This window comes from Austrofundulus limnaeus, unplaced genomic scaffold (genome assembly GCF_001266775.1).
Source record: "Austrofundulus limnaeus strain Quisiro unplaced genomic scaffold, Austrofundulus_limnaeus-1.0 Scaffold1459, whole genome shotgun sequence".
In the NCBI taxonomy this organism is placed as follows: Eukaryota; Metazoa; Chordata; class Actinopteri; order Cyprinodontiformes; family Rivulidae; genus Austrofundulus; species Austrofundulus limnaeus.
In genome coordinates, this window is record NW_013953861.1 from 26,747 (window position 1) to 40,793 (window position 14,047).

The 14,047-nt window shown below is 39.9% G+C and overlaps 1 protein-coding gene across 1 annotated transcript; it reads right to left on the minus strand.

Moving 5' to 3' along the window:
- Positions 1-1,745: 1,745 nt before the first annotated feature.
- scap (SREBF chaperone) lies at positions 1,746-13,498 on the minus strand (the record flags this gene model as incomplete). Its single annotated transcript, XM_014032466.1, is given in 10 exon segments — positions 1,746-2,570; positions 2,845-3,051; positions 3,322-3,402; positions 3,486-3,652; positions 5,604-5,686; positions 5,789-5,874; positions 5,995-6,547; positions 8,186-8,301; positions 8,399-8,600; positions 13,349-13,498. Coding segments are annotated over 10 exon segments (1,891 nt in total), but the record flags the coding sequence as incomplete, so codon positions are not given.
- Positions 13,499-14,047: the final 549 nt, after the last annotated feature.

Consider the following 14,047-nt stretch of genomic DNA (forward strand, 5'->3'; position numbering starts at 1 on the left):
AACAGTTTTAGTGTAATAACCGAATGAAAATAATGTGATTTGTGGAAACAGGACAGCTAAAATATTTTATAATAAAAAATAAATTGACATATTGCAATTGTATCTATTTTGAAGCCTTTTTTCCCTCACTTGGACAAGCTATGGAACAAGTTTAAAACTAGCTAAAAATTTCTGAGTGAGTCTTAAAGGAGACCAATTATGGGTCCTAGAAATGTTTATGGTATGTCTGTGGGCTATCCAGACCATGTTCATTCAATTTAATGCACAAAATAATTCTCAGATAATAAAATTTCCCATTTTCTAGTTCTGCCTGRTCTGACTTKRGTMCAGAAGAGCTGTTTATGTTAATGAGCTCTGTTGGTAACGCCCTCCAGAAATCTGTTACATTAACTCCGCCCTCTAAAGCCAGCGTTTACGTTAGCATGGCTAATAATAGCAGAAGCTCCGTTGTACAACCATATGAGACCCAGAGGCAGAGTCGTGGTCCCAGCTTCTTTTTTTTCTCCCCCTCCTCTGCTCTGCGTTCACTCTGCATGCTGTTACCAGAGCAGGGAGCAGCAGCGGTCAAAATACCTCAGAAACTCGAACAAATAGGCTTTAACAAGGCTTTAATAAGCTAAACAACAGAGGTACATGAGAAAACGTGTTCATAACGAATGAAAATAAATAATTAAATTGTTTGTGTCTGTCTTGAACCCTGGTCTCCTGCTCTCTGGTCCAAAGCTCTACCCATTGCCCTATTGGAGGCTTGTTGTGAAGTGAGCTGCACATTGCACAACAACAACTGTGACGTCTTTTTATACTGAGGAGGTGGAGCCTCACCCGGGGGTTGCTAGGTAAGGGGCTGAACGCAGGTTCCAGTGGGTTATCGTACGGCTTGTGACATCACAAAATGACAGAAGTATAAAACTTGTCATTAATATACATTAAAAATACATTTACTTACAGTAAATATGCCGCTGGGTCCATTTTTTGGTCCTAAGACTGTTTTTTTAAGAAGTACATACCCAAAGTTGAGTAAAAAAAAAACCTTTAAAAGGTGAATTTTGCATAATAGGTCCCCTTTAACTCACCGTAGCAGATATTTTCCATGGAAGAGACTAAAAATGAACTTTGGTCCAATTTAATTCAAGTAAGGGTCTCTCTGCAGTACATGTCCTGTGGGCGGAGTTGATTCTAATCACGATTGGTCGGATTGACTTGTTTGACTTCTTTATTTTACTTGTAATAGTAAAATAACATGATTTATTGACTGTCTATGTACAGTTTAAAACAGAACAACGACTCAAATAAAAATTACTGTCAACATGTAAACAATTTATTGACTTCTAATGTCATGCAGCGAGCACCTTCCTGTCTCAAGTTATGAGTAAAATGAATCTCTATAATGAATCTGACCTATCATGTCTTGGGCCAACTCCTACTTAGTGACTGCAGAGACCTCCCTTTCTCATTCAGTTCAAGTTGCTCCTTGTTGTGGGCACAGAGAGTTGCACAGAATGGCATGTTGGGTGAAAAGAAAGTGAATGCACAGTAATGGCAGTCATATACAGTTCAAGCTATTTTGAGAATGGAGGTAGCCTGATAAAGGAGTAGTAGCATGAAGGGACCCTCCCCTCCGTTCAGCATCAGCAACAAACACTTTCCAGCAAAACAGTAAAAATAGCCGGTTTGAAACGCTCTCCTACATTTAAATTGTTTCCTCTCTGTGTGATATTTACGTTTAAAAGCTGGGATTAGTCATCCAAAAACCAACTGTTACTCAAACGGTTTCACTAATAAATAGTAGATTTTTACATATAAAAACATCCCCCACTGGAGGTTTACTTTATACAGTAATCAGCAGTTCTCCCTCACACATACAGTTCACAAACTGATTTTTGCTCCTGGCAGTTTTTTTTGCCTTTAAGAGTCCAAATTAATCATTCATTCATTCATACAACTGCTCCGTTAATCCCAACAGGCCTTAGAGCCGTCAGGGTCATCATGGCTGCACTTCATCGAGTCAACAGCACAGCAGGAATATAAAAAAAACCTAGAGGGAATCATTAAGTTTCCTCTTGTAGAGGGTGGGGGTCACAGTGAAGCCCCACCCATGTCAGCAGCATAAAGGGCAGAGCCACAAAAAGAKAAAAKAAAAAAAAAAAAAAAAAAAAAAACAAGCTTATATTTATACATAAAAAAGGGAATTGATAAGAGAAAAGCATCCAGCTTTTCTTCCTCAACTTCTATATTTAAAACACAGTGCTAAAAAAAAACCCCAAAAAATTAATTTGTGGATGTTTTAAAATGTTCCCACCAGTTTCAGCTGCTGACCCCTTCCCTCAGTCCAGTTTCTCCAGCACCGAAGGCACGTATACCAGGCTGAGCTCGCTGCCGAAGTCGCAGACGATGGCGGCGTTGTCGAGCACCAGCAGCTGCCGGACGCCCTGACCGTCGCCGCTCGGGCTCAGGTAGACCGTCTGCAGCAGGTCGCCGAAGTTCAGGTCCCAGAAGGAGACGCAGCCCTGGCCCCCCGTCACCAGCAGGGACTCGGAGATCACGCCCAGACTGGCCCCACAACCCACCTCCTGGAGACGAGGAGAAACGCGTTAAAAAAAACCTTGCCATTCCAATAATTTCATAAATTATTTCCCTCAAACTAAAACTCGTGAAAGATTTATTTAAGAGGTTAGCAGGTTCAGTGTTTGTGCTTTATATGAGAGGAAAAATAAACATTTAAATGACTCCTTCAACCTTATTATTATACATTTATTCTTTAAAAATATAAGGTTTCATTAGATTTTTGTATCAAATTAGGACCAAACAAATCCATGTTGAGCTCCTTCTTTTGACTTTCAGTACCTGCTGGATTGAGTACAGTTTGATCCCAGTGCTGCGGTCCCAAATGCAGATGATGTCATCCAGTCCTGAGCTGATGACGCAAGAGATGGTGCAGACCAGCGAGGTGACGTCACCGCGGTGGCCGTAGACGTGGCTGACGCGACTTCCTGTCAGGACGTCCCACAAACATATGGCTCCGTCCTGCCCGCCGCTCGCCAGAACCATCGTCTGAGGGGAGGACACAGAAAAACTGTTAGCAAAGTTTGTTTTTTACAAAACTGTTTTACTGCTTTTAATAGTTAAAATATAAATGTGTGCATTGTAAAATCCATTCAAATGTTCTTAAAGCTAAATACAACCACATCACATAAAACACACAGAGTAAGAGCTGCTTTTTATTTCTATTTCATAAGTGAAGTTTGCAGTTCTTGTTTTATAAAGTCAAACATTTGGGTCTAAAACTTTTGATAGAAAACAGTATCTGAATACAATAAAGACCTGATCAATATAGATGGCTGTGATCCCTCCAGAGTGACCCTGCAGTGTGAAGAGGCAGCACGAGTCCTCCAGGCGGTAAACCTGAGCACAGACGGCTCATGAGCAACATAACATGGTAGAAAAGAAAATCTGGGCATGTTCTAGTGAAAGCTGGGGTAAGTTACCCGGACTGTGTGGTCCTGGCTGCCGGTGACGACCCTGCCGGCGGCCGCTCGCAGCACCGTGATGGGTTTCTGGTGAGCGCACTGCACGGAGCGCGTCAGCTGGCAGCTGATCAGGTCTTCACTGCTGTAACAGGGAGATGGGGGCATGCTGCCTCGCCCAGGGGCCCCTGCAGGGGAGTAAGGATGGACATGTTTTTGAGGAGTATCAGGGTTACTGCTTCCTGTTTCATCATTCTTTTTACATTAAGAAACAGAGATGTTCTCGTCACTACACTGCAAAAACTGTCCACCTAACCAAGTTTTAAAATCTTATATCAGCCAAAAAGTTTTTTTGATCTTGTTTTGAGACTGATTTACTAAACAAGAAGTGATTGTGTAAGAATAATAAACTTGTTTTCAGAATGTGTAAGATTATTTGTCTTGTTAGTCTGAAAATTTGACTCAAATTATGTCAAAAGTTTCTGCCAGTGGAGTAAGAAAATTTTACTTGGTAAGATTCTTGAAACAAGAAAAACTTGAATCAAATCAAGTATTTTAAGAATCTTACCAAGTAAAATTTTCTTACTCCATTGGCAGAAACTTTTGACTTAATTTGAGTCAAATTTTCAGACCAACAAGACAAATAACCTTACACTTTCTGAAAACAAGGTTATTATTCTTACACAATCAGTTCTTGTTTAGTAAATCAGTCTCAAAACAAGATCAAAAAGACTTTTTGGCTGATATAAGATTTTAAAACTTGGTAAGATGGACAGTTTTTGCACAACAAACGTCTCAGGGCACTGTACACAAAAAACAATCAACCTAAAGAAGCCAGCAGATTGTGTTAAATCTTCACTTCATCACAGTCTGCCATCCTGAGCAGCACATTGGTGACAGTGGAAAGGAAAATCTGCCTCGAGCGGTTGGGTTTGTATCAAAACATTCAATCCTTCAGGCTGACTTTGGATATTTCAGCTCTTCAGCTTTTTTTAGTTATTTCACTTTTATGGCCACATTTTTCCCACTGAAAATGAATGGAGCTGTTTTCAACATCCTGAAAAAACCCTTCAAAATGTAAATAAATCTTTACTCCACTTAACACATTTTAATCTGATTCAGCACTTTTTAACTTCCTTGTGCTACATTCAGCTCCTTTTTTTTGGTTGCTTGTTTTAGTTTTTTTCTGCTAGTTCTTGCTAAAATTCTACTCGTTTTTGTTATTCTTCTGCTAGACGGTATGTTTTTTTGCTTTCAGCTTCTCGCTAATTTGAGCTTTATATGCTTCTTTCAGTTGCTTTCCACAGTTTTAGCTACTGTTCAGCTCTTATTAGTTAAAATTAGTTTATAAGCTAAATTCACATTTTGGGGGCCATTTCAGCTACTTTCTGCGAGCATGTGCTCCTTCTACTTCTTTATGCTAAATTCAACATCTTCAGCTACATTTTAACTATTTTAATGCATATTTTGGCTGTTTTGGCTATTTTGCAACAAATTGCATTTTTTGTATTTTTACTCTTTTTTTAGCTAATTTAGTTATTTTACACCACTTTCACCATCTGTAAGCTAATGTTAACTTGTGTCTGCTACGTTTAGCTTCTTATTATGCTAATTTTAGCTTTTACTGTTATTTTAACTTTTCTGCTAATTTCTGCTTTTTTAATTCTTTCCGCCAATTTAAGCTTTTTATGCGTTTTTTGAAAATTTCCTGTTTCTACTTAATGCTAAATTCAACATTTTCAGTTACATTTTAGCTGTTTTGATGCACAATTTGCCTGTTTTAGCTATTTTACAACAAATTGCAGCTTTTTTGTATTTTTTCTGCTGATTTTGCTTATATTTTTTTACAACACTTTCACCACCTGTAAGCTAATTTTAACTTGTGTCTGCTACCTTTAGCTTCTATTTATGCCAATTTTAGCTTTTTTATGCTATTTTAGTTCTTCTGGTAATTTTGTCTTCTTTGTGCTTCTTTCTGCTAATTTGAGGTTTTTATGCTTTTTTGCGTTTTAAATGAACTTGCATAAAACTTTAGCTTTCAGCAAGAAGCAGTCACACTAGCATTTTTGCAGGAAATGCAATTTCTTTAGTTTTGATTTAGCATCATGAAAATAAAAGATGTAGAAAGCAGTTTCTTACCTCTGTACTGCAGGAGACCTAAAGGTTTGTTAATCTCAACAGTAAAGAAATCTAAAGACCCGTTCAGCCGGGCCGCCACAATCCTGAGGAGAAAAACAAGTCAGAACAAAGTCTCAGGTGTTTATTCATCTTAAAAACCATACATGAGTTCAGGAAGTGGCAGGTTTATTCTGCAGATGTTGAACCTGTTGTTGAGAAACGCCAGAGCTGTGATCCCAGAAACACCGTCTTCATTACTGCACCGCAGCGAGCCTTCAACTGCATCCCACAGCTGGAACACAAACACAACAGTTACTGTTTTTTTTAGCTTGAAAGCCATGAATTGAAGTTTTTAACCGAGTAAAGATGTTTTAAACATTTTGAGTGGATCCTTAACTCGGATGAGACACACCTCCAGTTTGCCACTGCTCCTCCCAGCAGCAATCAGGTTTCCTCTCAGCTCCATGGCCCAGACGGAGCTCTCCCAGTCTCCAGACGCTGCTGGCGAAGATGCCCCGGCTCCAGAGTCTTTCTCTGGGTTCGACAGCCCAGCTGACTCCCCTAAGCATAGACTCCTCTGGACCTGACCTCCTGTAGGAGGCGAGGAGGAGGCCGAGGACGGAGAGGGGTAGGTGGAAGGTGATGGCGGCTCGTGCTCCATGTAGGCCCGCTTCACCAGTCCTCCAAAGTCAAAGCCTCCTCTGGGTGGTGTGGGGGGGCTGCAGGGCGGCTGGGAGGTGAAGTTGGTGTCGATGAGAGGAGTCAGATCAGGCTGGTCGGTGAACAGAGGCGGGCGGGTGGGCGAACTGCGGCGTCTCAGGGGGTAACACTTGTCCTCTGGTACCCCGTCGCAGCCGATGGAGGGGTCTCGAGGTTCACACGCACAGTCTGACTCTGTGGTTCCGCTTATATTGTCCCAGACGTCTCGCTGGTCCCAGCAGCCACTGCTGCTGCTTCGTCTCAACCTGAGGACAACAGAGACGTCAGTTAGCTTCTGGAAGAAGATGAAAACTGAGGCCAAGTTTGTTTTAAAAGGATCCCTGATTAGTTGTAACATTAGACTTTATTTGATAAACATTTATTGTAACTGTAAAATAAAGACTGTAAAAATACTGTAGGATGTTTAGTTTTTATCATTTTAAACTAAAAGTTTAAAAATATATTTTAACATGGACGAGGTCATTTTATTTACACACAAAGCATCCTGGGTAAATGATGAATTGAGTAGGTCCTCGGTGCGAGGCTGCTAGCGAGCTATATCCACCCTGAAGGTTAATCTTGGACAATATCTGATGATCGACTCTTTTAAATGAAACCAGAGAGCGTTGACAGAGAGGAGAAGGTAGAAATGACTCAGCCTGGAACTGAAAATATGGATGGAGGACAACAGAGCTGCTTCATGGAAGAAGAACCTCAGCTTAGCCTGTTAGCTTTAGCATTAGCCCCGATGCTATCACCATAAATATGTATTAGCTGAGTGCTACACATTCTCCTCTCGTCACTGAAGTCCTCCATCCACCTGACAGAGACGGGAACACAAAAATGACTCAGCTGTAACTGAAAATATGGATGGAGGACCTCAGTTTAGCTTGTTTGTTGCGATAGCGCAGAGCTAGCACATATAAGGTAATATAGCATCGGCGCTAGCACAAAGGCTAACAGGCTAAGCTGAGGTTCTTCTTCCATGAAGCAGCTCTGTTGTCCTCCATCCATATTTTCAGTTCCAGGCTGAGTCATTTCTACCTTCTCCTCTCTGTCAACGCTCTCTGGTTTCATTTAAAAGAGTCGATCATCAGATATTGTCCAAGATTAACCTTCAGGGTGGATATAGCTCGCTAGCAGCCTCGCAAGATGACCTATCCACGTCATCATTTACCCAGAATGCTTTGCGTGTAAATAAAATGGCCTCGTCCGTGTTAAAATTTATTTTGAAAACATTTACGAAACTTAACATCCTGCATTATTTTTACAGTCTTTATTATACAGTTAAAATATACGTTTATTAAATAAAGTCTAATGCTACAACTAGTCGGGGATCCCTTTAATAGATCAAAGAAGACAAATGTAGCGTTTGCTTAGTATGAAGCTAATAAATATTAATATTGTTTTTTTCAAAACACAATGAAGACAAACATTATAAACAATTGTGCAACATTTCAAAACAAAAAAGAAGAGGAGAGAAAGGAGAAATATAAATAAATAAACTGTGCTACAAAACAGAACAAAATGTCACTGGTCTTGTTATTGATGGAATTACGAGTAAATTGAGGACTGGTAATTAACAAGTATAGACTAATGCACATAATAAATAAATAAATAAATAAATAAATAAATAAATAAATAAATAAATAAATAAATAAAAAAATATACATCAGCTGGATATACAAAATACTGAAGCTGAAATACAAAAAAATTAAAATCAATAACAAAAATAATGTTTGTGTAATTAATTCAAAATAAGTAAAAAAAATCATAAATAAATAAAAATAGGTACATGAAAAATCTGGATATGTGAGTATGTCATGGATTTTCGGTGAGATTAACCGTCTTGGCTACAGAAATTAAAGGCAGAGAGTATTGTGAGAAAACATTTTTAGCCTCACCCTTGCTTTGGAATGACGGTCAGACAGTCACCAGTCTGAGCGTCCCAAACACGAATCTGTCCAGCCAGACAACAGCTGGCCAGCAGCATCCCATCACTGGCCAAACACTCTATGTCCTGTAAAACACACCGGCAGATCACTAGCCTAAACATAGCTTTTTATAATCCAGGAATCTGATTTTTTTTCTCCTGCTTGTCTTAAATCCATTCTCACCATGCTGTGGCCTCGCAGCAGCAGCGGTGAGATCTCACTGACAGGTGGGGAGTAACCGTATTCGTCGCAGGGCAGGTCGCCTCGCCGCCGGCGCCCGTGAGCCACGCCGTTCTGGCCGTAGTTACGAGGGCACAGAACCCGGTAGAGACAGAAGAGCAGGAGGACCAGCAGGACGCCAGCAGCCAGGCCCAGAGCTGCCACCCTGAACGGAAACACAGACACTGTTTTTTCCCTAAACTAACATGCAGGCTCAGGTTTTTACTAAGAAAAGTGCTTAAATGTGTAAAGAGCAGATGTTTCTTCACAACAAAACAGAGACTTCAGAGTTTGTCTGAGAAATATTCTGTTTACTGCCAAGTGTGAGAAATGTGGAGTCAATGTGACGACAGTGTGATTTCATCATACTAAAATGTTTATTTACAACTAAAATTTGTCTTTTAATTATGTTACACTGAACTGATTAAAACTGTTAATTTGTAATTAAATAAAAACTAAACAATACCTCTATTTTTTAAAGTGGTCATATGCTTTTAAATCCTTTTTTCCACATTTAAATCATTCATGGGGTCTATATAAAATGGAACTGCAATACTTTGGTCTCCTTATTGTAACACCAGAAGCCCCGCCCTTTTTCTGAGCTGTGTCTCAGATCAACTCGTTTTGAGGCCGTCTCTTTAAATCTTACCCTGTCCTCCTCCATTTTACAGACCGGTTTATTCCAGTTTGATAGAGGGGCTTATGTTTACATAGCATCTCAGAAACTTTTTTTAAACAAATTAAGTATAAAATAAGTAATACAAGTAAGTATAAAACGTAAACGAAGGGAAGACTTGTCCATCCAGCCTTACGTGTTGGAACCAGAGTCTGACCCAGAGCCAGAGAAGAGTGAAGACCACCAATTGAAGTTGGTAAGTCCAGACCGTTTTTGGCAGTTCCAACGCAAATTATTTGACATAATATTTCAGAAAAGGTCACAGGTTGAAAAATCCGACCCAAACAGAATATAAAGATATCTATGCAGCAATGGAAGACTAAATTACACTTCTCTGCACTCCTACAGACTCCAAATACGCAATGAAACACATTTACTTGATAAAAAAGTGGATTTTGCATATGTCCCCATTCAGAAAGAGATAAAAATATTTTCCAGTGAGGCACATTACTTCATAAGCACTCCTTGACATATTTAAACTTTCACAAAAACAAGAAAAATCAAAGCAACTTGTTTGATTTGAGCTATTAAAGCACTATGTCCCAAAAAAGAATGGCAGAATAAACCTTTAACATGCTAAATTCACTGTATAAAAAAATCTTCTTGTGATAAAAAATTTCACCACACCATCATTCAGTACCTGTGTTCCTCTATGCTAAAACACATGCAGCAATTCTACCTCTAAGGTTTTCATCCCACTGGCCTTCTATCTGTTTCAGTAACGGAAAAAGCTAGCTACCTCCTCCCAACTGTGAGGGTCACAACTTTGACCCAATTACATTAAAAAGAACTTCCACTTCAGTGGACTGCAGTCATGGGGACAAAACCCTGCCTTATATAACCCAGCACAAAGACAGTCCAGCACAAGATGCTAAAGTTAAACTAAAACTGAACCAATGTGGATCATTAATGTTACACAATCCACGCATAAAACATTTAAGTTTAATCTTATTTTACAAAATTTTAAGCTCATTTGATCAACGTTTAGTGTAGCTTAAAAGAGAAACATTGCTGTAATTTGGACTGACAAACCAGAGGTTTCATTTACAGCAAGTTCATTAAAAACCTAAAGAGAAACTTCTTGATCAGAAAATATATATAAAAAATATTTTAAAAAAATTTAATGTTATGTTAGAGCAGCGATTAAATTAAACTTATAACAAACTTTAAGAAGTCTTATAAAAATGGTAGTATTCCACTGTCGGGGGAAAAGGTTCTCAGGAGGATTGAAGGGTAGCTTACCCCAAAATTAACTTTTTTTAGCTGATAAACTACCTAGAATGTGTCTAAAAGGTTATATAGTACTATTTCTGTGCTAATTTTGACGTTTTTGTTTGTATTTGTTCTAATCTGCAATATTTGATCTAAAAACATTTTTTGCTGCATACTACGGGTTGAGCAGTGGTTCTGCAGTCTAATTTACATATTGGTTAACGGCTCTTCACAATGACGTGTCTTCTCCACGGTTTTGTCACAGCTGCCGTGTTCTGATGAAAGCCTCTCTCTAAGACACGCCCCCTGCAGCAGTCAGGGGGTGGAACAGCTAGCATAGCCTGATCGTCTGTTACAGCTTCGTATTAGCATGTTAGCGGCTAGCATCACTTGAACATCACACACAGACACACAATGCCTCAGTAACACAAGGCTTCATGTATCGCTGAATCAACCTTTGAACCAGCAGCTCGATCTGATAAGACTTTAGCTCCACAGCCTGATTCTCCTTCAGCCTCCGGTGGGGAGAGGAGGAGGAGGCTGCCTGCGCTGCTCTGCTCTCTGTGTTGAACCAGCAGGTTCACACTGGTCATCTGTCTCTTATCAGTCATAAAACAAACTGAGTTACATTACAGATCCTCTTTGTGGTCCAATAATGTTTTAAAGGGGAACTATTATACAAAATTCACTTTTTAAAGGTTTTTTTACTCAACCTTGGGTATGCACTTCTTCAAAAAAACAGTCCTAGGACCAAAAAATGCACCCAGGGGCATATTTACTGTAAGTAAATGTATTTTTAATGTATATTAATGACAAGTTTTATACTTCCGTCATTTTGTGATGTCACAAGCCATATGACAACCCACCGGAACCTGAGTTTAGCCCCTTACCTAGCAACCCCCGGGTGAGACTCCACCTCCTCAGTATAAAGAGCCGCCGTGGTGTTGTTGTGCAATGTGCAGCTCACTTCACAACAAGCCTCCAATAGGGCAATGGGTAGAGTGTTGGACCAGAGTGGGAGACCAGGGTTTGAGACCGGCACGGACACAATTTAATTATTTTCGTTTGTTATGAACACATTTTCTCATGTACTTCTATTGTTTAGCTTATTAAAGCCTTATTAAAGCCTATTTGTTCGAGTTTCTAAGGTATTTTGACCGCTGCTGCTCCCTGCTCTGGTAACAGCATGCAGAGTGAGCGCAGAGCAGAGGAGGGGGAGAAAAAAAAGAAGCTGTGACCACGACTCTGCCTCTGAGTCTTATATGGTTGTACAAAGGAGCTTCTGCTATTATTAGCCATGCTAACGTAAACGCTGGCTTTGGGGGGCGGAGTTAATGTCAACAAATTTTTGGAGGGCGTTACCAACAGAGCTCATTAACATAAACAGCTCTTCTGAACAGAAGTCAGAGCAGGCAGAACTAGAAAATGGHAAATTTTATTATCTGAGAATTATTTTGTGCATTAAATTGAATGAACATGGTCTGGATACCCCACAGACATACCATAAACATTTCTAGGACGCATAATTGGTCTCCTTTAAACAAATTAAAAAGTCTCTTTGTCGTGTAGTTTTGATCGGGACTAAAACACACAAACACACATGCACACCCCAGGCACACACAGCCCCAATGATCTATTATTATTATTATTATTATTATTATTAGTAGTAGTAGTAGTAGTAGTAGTAGTAGTATATAATACAGATCATTGCCACAGTGTTCAGGACAGAAAGAAAGGCGGACAGATGAAGCCCAGCCCGCTGTACGTCCAGCAGAAGCAGGAAAACAAGAACGTGTGTTCAGAACACCTGCAGACAGCAGGAGGAGGAAAGTCAGTGCAGTGAGGCAGTGATTGACAGCTCAATGTCCGCGATCAGTTTGTCATTGTGAAAATTTAACAAGCAGCTCCTGTTGAACCGGATCCAAACTTCAGTCAAACAAGACCCGAACTTTTTTATTCCTGATCTAAACTAGTGATCTTGTGAGCAGAGCAGCTGCAGTGCAGGTTTTTTTTTTCTGTCAGGCTATCGGGCCACTCCAGCGCCGCTGTCCGGGGGTGGTATGGTCTGGGTCGGACAGAGACCAGCCGAGGCTGCGGTAAACAGCTTTGTGTCCTGAATGATCCAGGGAGACAACACGAGTCAGTCCCAGAATGAGCTGACGTGTTCATTTTAAATGAAATATGTCATGAATCATTGTTTATGTAACGAAACTTTACTTTTTACGAAACATCATTTGTTTAGAACGATCAGAAATGTTAGCTTGTCAAATAAGCTAGCTGTCACGTTCTCTCATCCTGACCACACCTCCACCCCCTTTAGGCGGCACCCCCCTTCTCTCCTGTACTATCCACTGTAGGCATTTTAAAAAAATTGCCTAGGGGTGGAGTTATGGGGTAAGATACACTTTAAGTGCCTCCTCCCACACCTCAGTGTCTCATCTGTAGGTTTTGTGAGTAAGCAGCTGGCCAGACTTGTTCAGTCAGGAGGAATAAATACTTGTTAAAAGATGAGATAATACCTGACGTCATTTCTTTTTTTTACAGTTTCTTTGATTAAGGTAATGCCCGAGATAAGATAAGCAACGAGACACGTTGAACTTGAAGTCAAAGCTGTGACATACTACTCACACCCTTTTCTGTAAAAAAAAAAAGAGACTCAAATACATTACCATTAAATCACCCAACTTACATCATCTAGTCTTGGAAGCGTCGGGGATTAATTGTCAGTAATCTCCAAAGGAGACGACACCACTTTAAAAAACAACCTTAAACCTGTTGGACACTTTGTGGCCTTGATCAAAGATTACCTTGGACTTTGTTCTGGACCAAGAGCACACGACTGCTGTGGCTACAATCATCTGTACGTGGCGTTTTTTTTTTTTATTTCAAAAAGGAGAAATACATGCAAAACATCATTTCTGAAGAAAAGAATTCATGGACCTGTTGTAGCTTATTTTTTAGCAGTGTGATAATATGATAACATCCACCAACAGGTGCTGCTCTAAAAATAAATTAGATGAACTAACTTGTAGAGGGTGAGGTCCGTCTGTAAGTCTGCAGAGACTTTAGGGATGGAAAGTGGAGGGTGTCTGGTATCCTGAGGGTGGCGCGTGTCGATGGCCTCCTGGGGCCTCAAGTGAATGGTGACAGGAATGACAGGTAAGATGCTGATGTACCTAAAATGAAGAAAGAAAGAAAGAAAGAAGGAAAGAAAGAAAGAAAGAAAGAAAGAAAGAAAGAAAGAAAGAAAGAAAGAAAGAAAGANCATTACTATTTTGTACAGAACTTTTGTTCTCAAACCTTAGATTCACTAAAATTTTGAATAAATTTGGAGCTAGAAGCCCTTTTAGAGTGCACACCTCTGGCAGTCATGCAGGAACATACAGTATATCCGGTGGGTAACACTCAAAAGTGTGGACTTGAACGCATCACAGACGAGCTGTAGCCTCATCAGCTGCTTCGCTCAGTAAAAGCTCTCACTGAATGAACATATTGAACAAGAATTTGGCTGGCTATGGATTGTTTGTGAGAAGTTTAGAAATATACTGAATTATGCCAGCAGCTTTGGCACATTCAGAACAGTTTTCCTATAATGTTAGGTTTTTCCACCACAAATCCATAAATTTAGCAAAAATCCATACAACTCACACCTAGCGGCAAAACAGTTTGAAAGATGGCTGTTTGATGTTTTTTATTGTTTTTTTTCTTTTAAATCATCCTACAGA